General features: G+C 41.6%; 1 protein-coding gene across 1 annotated transcript; it reads left to right on the top strand.

The window, feature by feature from the left end:
• The first annotated feature begins 2,421 nt into the window (after positions 1–2,421).
• On the top strand, positions 2,422–4,155 carry 4933412E24Rikl (RIKEN cDNA 4933412E24 gene like). Its single transcript, NM_001145141.1, has one exon. The coding sequence runs from the start codon at positions 2,433–2,435 to the stop codon at positions 3,963–3,965; it is 1,533 nt and encodes a 510-aa protein (NP_001138613.1). The 5' UTR covers positions 2,422–2,432; the 3' UTR covers positions 3,966–4,155.
• The last annotated feature ends 5,749 nt before the right edge of the window (positions 4,156–9,904 follow it).

Genomic DNA, 9,904 nt, shown 5'->3' with positions numbered 1-9,904 from the left:
AAGTGTGATGATTTCAAACACAGACTTTGGTGGAGTGTTTTTCTACTTGATGACTATAGTCTTGGGCAAGTTACCATGTGAGTCTAAATTTCCTGTTCTTAAAGATGAGGAAAATGTTTGCAAACACATCTTGTCATCATAAGAATTGAATATTTATTTAGAGGATTTAGGACAGTGTGTTATTCTTTTTCATTTTAATTTTTAAAGTAATAGAAAGTAAAAACTAAGAAGGTATATAAATAAAATAGTAGCGTATCCCTATGTATTCAGGCTGGGAGATAAAAATGAGTTCATTCTTAACATTTAAACTAATCCAGTCATTTTTGTTACTACTCTTGTTTGCACTTTACTTCAGTCATCCTACTCAAGTCCTTTTGTGTGTTGGTGGAAGAACGCCTGTACATTGGTACATTTGTTAGTTTTCAAAACTGAGCTATTTACTATTATAAGGTGAGCTCTATTTCAAACACTTCTTTCATTTTTTTCTCGGTGTTCAGTCCATGGCTAGACTCACAAAAGAATATTTTTTTAAAAAGAGCAAAAAACACACTATTGCTGTTGCTAAGAAGTTCTTGCTGACAGGAGCTGGATATGGGTGTCTCCTGAGAGGCTCTGCCAAGAGACCTACTGACACAGATGAGGATGGTTGCAGCTAACCATTGGACTGAACAAGGGGATCCCAATGGAGTAGTTAAAGAAAAAACTGAAGGAGCAGAAGGGATTTGCAACACCATAGGAAGAACAACAATATCAGCCAACCAAACCCCACCAGAGATCCCAGGGACTAAACCACCAGCGAATGAGTACACATAGAGGGACCCATGACTCCAGCTGCATATGTAGTAGAGGATAGAATTAACTGGCATCAATAGGAAGTAAATCCCTTGGTCCTGTGAGGTCTCATTTCCCCAATGTAGGGGAATGCCATGGCATTGAGGTGGGTGTGGGTGGGAGTGGGAGCATCCTCATAAAGGCAGGGGGAAGGGGGAGGGGATACAGGAGAGGGAGGAAAGGGGATAACTTTTGAAATGTAAATACATAAAATATCCAAGAAAAATAAAATTATTTTTAAAAAAAGCAAAAAGCAAACCAAACAGAAAAAAAAAAAAAAACACTATAACCCAAGGCCCAAGGGACAACTATTGATTGAAGCCAAATTTTTTCTGCATTCTAGATTTCATTTTCAAAACTTTATGACTTAGTGCATCCAAAAGACATATTGATCTTGGAGATTGCTTTAGAACTAGCCAAACTTATTTCCAATAAAAATGGTAATCTGTCTTCTAGATTCCATTCAGTCAAATGATAATGTTTGGCTTCAACTGTAAGACAATTGCACAACTCTAAGTAGAGAAACTAGTCAGTGGCTGAGACAGATGAAGTTCTTGGCCTAACCAAGTCCACATTCCAGTGCTGAATTAAGAAAACTAAATATAAGAGAGAAGTGGGAGTGAAATTTTCTATAAAGAAAAACAAAACACTTTGGGGATAAATAAGGACCATCAACTGGAAGAGATGTGGTTACTAGTCAGAATGACGAGGAAGGAGCTTCAAAGAAGTGTCATTTGATTCAAATTCTAAAATATAAGAAAAGAAAAGAAGAAAAGCCCAAGATGCATACATCTCTGAAAGGACATGGGTAGACAACAAAGGACGAGTCCAAAAGTCTTCACGAGGATCAGTTTGGCCTGAGTGTGGCTGAGAAAAAGTGACCTAGGGCAGTTCGCTAACCATGAGGTAAGAAGATGCTAGTTGGTGAATGGCCTGCCCATAAGCTGTGTAAAATGACTTTAAGCCCATTTGGTAACATGCTTGCTGAACATGCACAGTCCTGGATCCATCTTCAGCAAACCTCATATATGTGACACAGTAGCACAGACCTAGAATCCTACTAGCAACAGAGAGTTAACAATCTGGAATGCAAGATCGTGTTCACAGTATAAAGCAAGCTTGAGGACAACGCTATGCCAAAATTTTTTTAGATTAAATGTTTGTAAATGTTTTTCTCTGTACATGAGAATCCTACTCCACATAATCCCTCTGAAATAGTTTGGCAAACACACACACATGCGCACACACACAAGCCCACACGTGCGCACACACACACATTAATTATAATTAATCATCACATTAATTATAAGAGGGGGGAAAGCCATAAAGCCTGTTTATACGAATTTGATAAAACTATGCTACTAAAGTTCGGTGGCACATGAGTGTGTGTGTGTGTGTGTGTGTGTGTGTGTGTGTGTGTGTGTGTGTGTGTGTGTGTGTGTGTGTGACTTTAAGAGAAAACAAGAGTCATCAGAGAAAAATCCTGGTGATAGGCCAGCAAGTGCGAACCCTAAGGTTTTCCTGCATCTTGAGACTTGCACCTTACGTGAGCAGAGCAACGGTCTTCCTGGAATTTTACTTCCGCTTCCGGGACTGGCAACATGGGCTCTCCCGAGGAGCAGTCTGTTCCAGGAGATGATTTTAATGAGGAGAGTACAGATCCCAACAAGAATTTGAGCCTTGTCTCAGGGCCTGCCGATAGCAACGAGGGTGAAATCAGACTCCCAAGTCCCAAAGGCAGCAACCTCCCATTGGTGTCTCAGCAGGATACATCTGAGGCCCCATCGGTGGTGCTTTGGACCGGAGGGTGCTGGCCTGATTCCCTGGTGTCCGAGGAAGAGAGGCTAGGTTCCCCAGAGGATGAAAAGATGGATGGTTTGGACTTTCTCTCCCAACCCAGTGTAGAGACTGAACAGCAGGTGGCCAACCCAGAGACACCAGGAGCCAAAGAACAACCATCCTCAGAGAGCTTCTGTGCTGAAACAGAGACAGGCTCCAACAGAAGAGCTCCACAGGCTTCGGGCTCTGAGGAGGCAAAGGCAGCCTCTGCTGCCACTTTCTTGCCCAAGGGACTGGAGCAAAGCAGAGCTTGGGTGTCCCCAAGGAAGAGTACCACTAGTAGAATGCTGATCAGCGAGAATGTCCACCACCCTCCTTCCGAACCTGAATTATCAGAGGAATTAAATGAAGTCCAGATGATGAGAGTGACCATTTGCCTTAAAGATGGAAACCATGGGAACCAGGCTAAGAACAGTGGCCCAGCAGAGACTGGAGACCTAGCTAGACACTCCAATGTCCAGACCAGGGAGAGTTTCATGCGGATGCCCTCCTCCCTGCTGACTACTACCCGTGGCCTCACCTCTGGCATGGAAAGGCAGACCTCGAAAGAGCTGGAACCCTTTTCCTCTAAGAAAAAGCAAGGCATCTTATGGGGTAAGGGAGGAAGCAAATCCAACTACGCAGAGGCTGCTGCCGGGGTAGGTGCCCTGCCCAAGGCCGGTCCTAGAAAGAAGATGACCCAGAAGAAAAAACCCCTGTGGGACGCCTCAGCAGTTACCCTGGGGAAAGCCTTCCATCAATGGGGTCAGAGACTGAAGTCAGCTCCTGCAGAACCAGCCACGTTCCCCCCAATCTCTGGTGTTGGCCTGCCTGGGAGGTCCAATAAATGTTCACTGCTGCCCTTAAGACCTAAACAGTGCAAGAACTTCTACACTGGTAAGAGATCTGGAGCAAAGAGGACAAAGGAGTTACAGCTGGTAGCAAAAGAAGACACTGACTCAACCAGAGACCCTGGCTCACAGGTTCAGTTTCCAACATGCAGGGCAGAGCCGCCTTGCCAGAGCGTGCACCAAGAATTCAGCAGCGGGGATATAAACACTCGAAGCCTCCAGGATCCAGGAAACTCTCAGTCCTCAGGCCTGAGCCAGAGAGGTATCTTGTCCAAGAAATCTACACCCTCTGGTGACCAGGAAGAACCTGTGGGTCCTCCAGCCCCAGATTCAGAGATACTGCAACTACACGGAACACAAGGCTGTCCCCGTTGTCCAGAGTTACAGAAGGAAATAGAGGACCTCAGGAAACAACTGTCAGCCCTGCAGGCTGTCGGTGAGAAGTTCCAAACCCATTCAACTTAAACCTAACATGTCCTCAAGACAAGCAGCTGGCGTGGTTTCTGATTCCTCTTCCAGATTCTTCTCTCCTCTTTGCTGCTGCTTTTTCTGCCCCTACCCCTGTCCAAGTTAACAGTAGTTTCGAATTCAAATACTTCTCATGAAGGAAAATAAAAGTCTGTGATATAAAGTCAATAAAGGTAACTCTAAAGAATGCTGGCTTGCTTCTGCCTTCTTGAAACTAACTGGTCACTGTACCAACACTGCCTGCCATGGAACATGATGAACCATAATGCGTTAAAGAGGTTGAGGGTAGTTTCTTTACAAGGCTGTTTTTCGATCTATTAGTTTTTATTTGGGCTTCGAGGTTTGATTTGTTTGCCTGTTGTTTGTTTCGTTTTGTTTCTTTGGGAAGGATCCCACATCAAGAAAATAACGGTGGTTCTCCAGATAAACATAAAGTACATTCTCTGATTTTAAATGGCTTAGAGGGAATTGCTCTCGTTTTACAGGGCTAGCACTACTGACAGGAAAATACAAATATAAATATAGGTGTTTGTGTGCCATTTTAATATTTTAAGCAAAGAATTCAGTCAGCTGACATCTTTATTCTTCTTATCCATGCTTCTCTGGTACGAGGTCCCACAAGTCTTTGTTCAAATATCTAGGAGCAACCTGTCCATGTAGTAGTGTCGAAGCATTCCAAGGTTCGACAGATAAACTCTTGGTGCCTGGCTAACACTACAGTGGCACAGTCAGAACTTCAGAAAGAAGTCAGTGGGCTCTGTTGAATATCTGGCCCAACAAAATCTAAACGTAAAAGATCTCTATGTGATAAACTCTCCAGGTACGACAAGCAGAAAACAAATGCACGGCCACAGCCCCAAGCTAAAAGCAGACCATACAGTTGTTTGCAAACAGAAGCAAAACAGAGAAAGGACTTGAAAGTCACTTTCCCCACAAGTTTTTACCTGTGACTCTATCCCTTTCGTTCCCTTCACCTATTTCACCCCAGACACTTAGGCTGGATTGGTCAAGCATACAGCACTCTTCGGAATCTAGAAATAGAAAGGGTGTTTTATTTGCTTCAAAGATGTATCATCTCAAGGAGAGGAGAGATTCACACCAATATCAGAGAACAAACTGCAATTCATAGTGTAAAAATAACTGTAAGCTATTTGGCATCGCGGACAGAGCCCTGTGCTACAGTTATGAACTCATCTTTAAATCGGTTTCAGTGCTTTCTAATGAAGCGCCCTTGGATGACTCAGTTTCATTTCCTTGGGCTTTCATTCTTCTTCTGTAAAATGAGGATAATAACAAAAATGAGTCTTTGTGTGTGAGGAAGAATTGCCTAAAGTTTAAAGTCAAATTTCAGGAAAATATAAAGGACTGCTATGGTTTAAAATGTAAACACGGTAGAGCACAACTTTGAGTTTATACCCTGGAGGTAGAAATAGCTCCCCCACCTTTAACTATTGGAATAGTCCAAGAATTAGTGAAGAGCACATCTCTGGAACTTCTGCGAGATCACAAGGAAGAAGCAATCAGGTACCTGGGAGGGGGATGCCTAGTTAGGAAACTGCCCCACTTTGAACTGAGAAAATCCAGGCCAGAAACCCTGTGTATGTACAGGACAAAGAGTCATAAAACTTACACTTACAGTGAACCAGGGATATTTCTACTCTTATAATAAAATGCTTTCTGCTCTCTCTCTCTCTCTCTCTCTCTCTCTCTCTCTCTCTCTCTCTCTCTCTCTCTCTCTCCCTCTCCCTCTCTCTCTGATGAATACAACATTACTCTCTGAAAAAACTTTATTTAAAAATAATCAAGGAAGCCACGCACAGTAGCACAGGCCTTTAATCCCAGCACTTGGGAGGCAGAAGCAGAAAGAATTCTATGAATTCAAGGCCAACATAGCCTACATAGTGAGATCCAGGACAGCCAGAGTTATATAGTGAGACCCTATCTCAAAAAAAAAAAAAAAATCAAGTAAAGTTGCCACAATACCACATGTACTTCTTAAAGAAGGACAAACAATAATCACCTAAATGGAGGTCGCTGAAGGAGAACTTTCTTGTGAAATGTGTGATGGTAGATCAGTATAAACAACATCAAACAATACTACATGCTCAGAGCAAAGGAGACATTTGTTAGTAACACTGTGTTCATAGAACAGAGGGAAGAGTCATCAACTCTTAACCCTCAGGAGAGATTTCTAAAGAAAATGAATGTAAATGAAAGGTCACAGTAAAATTCTTACAGTGTGCCAGAAACACACATACACACACACACACACACACACACACACACACACACGCACACACAAACACACATACATACCAAACACACACACACACACACACACACACACACACACACACACACACACGCACACACACACACACACACACCAAAACCATAAGGAGTCCAGAGATGTTGCCCAGTAGAGGAGAAGTTGTTTAGGATATATAATGTCCTAGGTTCTATTGTCAGCATGGAAAAAAATCACTGCTGAGAGACATATCAAGAAGAATATGATAGATTTGGAAGTTATTTAAGGTTACTTCTCTTGAGGAAAATATCAAAAGTAAATAGAATATTCAACACAGAAAAAAGTTCTACTATATGGAGGAAAATATTGATATAACAATTAAACCCTTCCCAGGTCAATGAGGAGCTTCCCATTCCATCTCCCTAGACTTCCAATACCAGAGGCAATGATTAAAATAAAACCAGCAATTTCGACCAGAAAATATAACTTTTAAAGTCTGAGGAATATTTTCTGAAATTTATTTTACATACTAAACATCTTTCTAAATGTAATAGATCCCAGAGACTGTAACAGAAAAAAATTATTCAAATTTCATTAGTTTTCTTCAATACATCAAGAAAACAAAGTTAACAGGAAGCATAATTAGCCGTAATGGCGTGAACAGAGGTTCAGTCTTGTTATAATAAAAACTATCAAGAGATACTGATTTTTTAAAATACATTTATTTTTTATTTATTCACTTTACATCCTGATCTCTGCCCCCCTCCTGGTCACCAATCTCCCACAATCCTCTCCCTTCCTCCATACCTCCATCCCCTTCTTCTCTCTAGGTATCCCTCTACCCTGGTACAAGTCTCTGCTGGTCTAGGAAGATCCTCTCCCACTCAGGCTGAACAAGAAAGCCCAGCTACAAGAACATACCCCACACGCAAGCAACAGTTTTTGGGGTAGCCCCCATTCCAATTGTTTGAGACCCATATAAAGACTGAGTTGCGGGTTGGGGATTTGGCTCAGTGGTAGAGCGCTTGCCTAGGAAGCGCAAGGTCATGGGTTCGATCCCCAGCCCCGAAAAAAAGAAAAAAAAAAAAAGACTAAGTTGCACATCTGCTACATATTCGTGCAGAGCCTACCTCCAACCTGTGTATGCCCTTTGGTTGGTGGTTCAGTCTCTGAAAGTCTCAAGCATCCCAGGTTAGTTGCTTCTGTTATTTCTGTGGAGTTCCTAACCCCTTTAGGGCTCTCAATCCCCCAACTCTTCCATAGGAGTCCCTGAGCTCCATCCAATGTTTGCCTGTGGTCTCTGTGTCTGTCTGAGTCAGCTGCTAGGTGGATCCTCTCAGAGAACAACCAGGCTAGACTCCTGTCTGCAAGCCTAACAGAGTATCATTAACAGTGTCAGGGATTGGTGCTTGCCCATGGGCTGGGGCTCTAGTTGGGCTGGTTGTTGCTTGGTCATTCCCTCAGTCTCTGCTCCATTCTCCATCCCTACATTTCTTGCAGACAGGATAAATTTGGGGTTGAAAGTTTTGTGGCTGGGCTGGTGTCCCTATCACTCCACTGGAGTTCCTGCCTGGCTACAGGGGGTGGCCTCTTCAAGTTCCAGATACTCCTTTTTAAATAGCAACATTAAAAAACCTTAGTAGCACTTGATATGTTCATATTGGGAGTATTATTGAGATGTGCTTTAGAAAGAGCAGCTTGACAATGTTCATTAAACATATAAATATACACACCAGCATCCTTATTTTAATAAGTCAGCCTTAGCTATCCCTGTGTCCTTACAATAATGAATATACACTGAGGAGCTACTTATGGTAGCAAAAATAGCAGTCCACTAAATTTCCATCAGCTAAGTAAATGCTATCCCAGTTAATATTGATGAAGCAGACTACCTCCCAAAATAATGAGAAATCTCTTTGTTTATGTCTGTGGAATAAATCTCCACGGTAAACCACTTAGTTATAAAAGCAAGGTATAATGTGTATACAGAAATTCTCAGAGTTTGTGAATGTTTAAATGTGCATCTAGAAACTGTGATTGTCTCTAGAGGAACCCAAAAGAAGCAATCAAGGGTAAAACAGAGACCTTGAGGTGTCTGACAAGGAAAATAGAAATGGCCCCTTTGATTCTACAGAATTGAGAATTGTTGTTTTAATCTCAATTGTTGTCTCCAAAAAATGGAATTAGTCTAGGGAGATGGAATGGTTAGTTTTAATTTGCCCTGAAAAGGTTTTGGGAGGATTTTTTAATATTGTAAACTCACTTCTATATTTCTTGATATAATAAGTATTATTTTTATCTTTTTTGAAAACTTTAGAGATTACGCATAAAAATAATTTCAAACTCTCTGTTCTATTTAAAATACCGTATCCCACTATTTGGCTGTTTGTGCCAAAACTGAGAGTAGAAAATATGTCACTGTAGCTATAATAGTAACAAAATGTTCCCTGTATTATAAGAATACAAAGAGGGACCAGCCAATTCTGGAGGCAGATGGGTGGTTACCACAAAACCCAGAGATAGAGAGATGCAGATTAAACTAGCTCTTGAAGGATGTTAGTTCACTCAACAGATATCTGGTACAGGAAGTTAAAGACACATGCTAAAGCGTGAGTATAAGAAACCATAATGCTACATAGAACCTGTCAGGTTTGCAGAGGACTTGGACTCTGTGAGGGCGCCAAAGTAGAGAGGTCACAAGAGAATGAACTAGACACAAGGTGGAAAGGGGAACTGAGGTGGAGACAGTGTTACAGAAAGCCTAGCTGACCTGCTAAGGTGCCTTTTTGAATCAGTAGATCTAAATCTTACCAGCTATCAGAATTACCCAAAGGGGTCTCATAAAAATACCATCTCATACCAAGCAAATCTTATTCTGATAAATAGATTTGTGGACCTGGAATTTAAACCTAATATTCCACTGCCACAGACAAAGAATTGTCAGATACTCAGTGCAGCATTGTGTGTGCAAGAAGAAACAGAATCCTATTGGGAGGTTATCAAGACTTATGTGTAGTTTCCTGTGTGTACATGTCAGACCAAACACTTCTTTTTCTTACAGCTCTAAACTCATTCTTGTCCGCAATTTGTTAAAAGTGAGGCAGGAATAGGAAAATAAATTTGTCTTTTCCCTGATCCTCCCTCCAAGCCAGTTCCTGACACCACTGCTATGAGTGACTGAGCAGAAAGTACTAGGCAAAATAAGAACAACCAAGCACATTCACTAAGATTTTTCATTCAAAGTAAAGACTTTCTTCTTCTATGTAGAATAAACAGCAATAATTCATGATTAATTATCTTAGTCCTTTTTCTGTTGCTGCAATAAAATACTTTGACAAAAGCAAGATGAAGGAGTTTATTTAAAGTCACAGTTCAACTCACAGAGAGTCAAGGAGCCAGGAGAGTGAAGCAGTTGGTCAGATTATGTCCTATCCAGAAACAAACAACCAAACAAAGCAGCTAATGAATGCATGCTAGTGTCAGCTCAATTTTTTCCATTCTTATACACTCTGGGCTGTCCTGCCTAGGGCATGGTGCCACTTACAGTAGACAGCTCTTGCCATGTCAATAAATGTAATCAAGATGATCTCCTACAAACATATCCAGAGGCTCATTTTCCAGGTGATTTTAACTTTTGTCAAGTTGACCACACTTACAATCACACCGATCATTTCCAGAGTATCAGATC

Source organism: Rattus norvegicus, chromosome 7, assembly GCF_036323735.1.
Source record: "Rattus norvegicus strain BN/NHsdMcwi chromosome 7, GRCr8, whole genome shotgun sequence".
In the NCBI taxonomy this organism is placed as follows: Eukaryota; Metazoa; Chordata; class Mammalia; order Rodentia; family Muridae; genus Rattus; species Rattus norvegicus.
The sequence above is the reverse complement of the archived record's forward strand: the minus strand, read 5'-3'. Positions and strand labels throughout refer to the sequence as shown.

Coding starts and splice junctions, on each gene's coding strand:
- 4933412E24Rikl (NM_001145141.1), top strand. CDS start 2,433: ATGGGCTCTCCCGAGGAGCAGTCTGTTCCAGGAGATGATTTTAATGAG.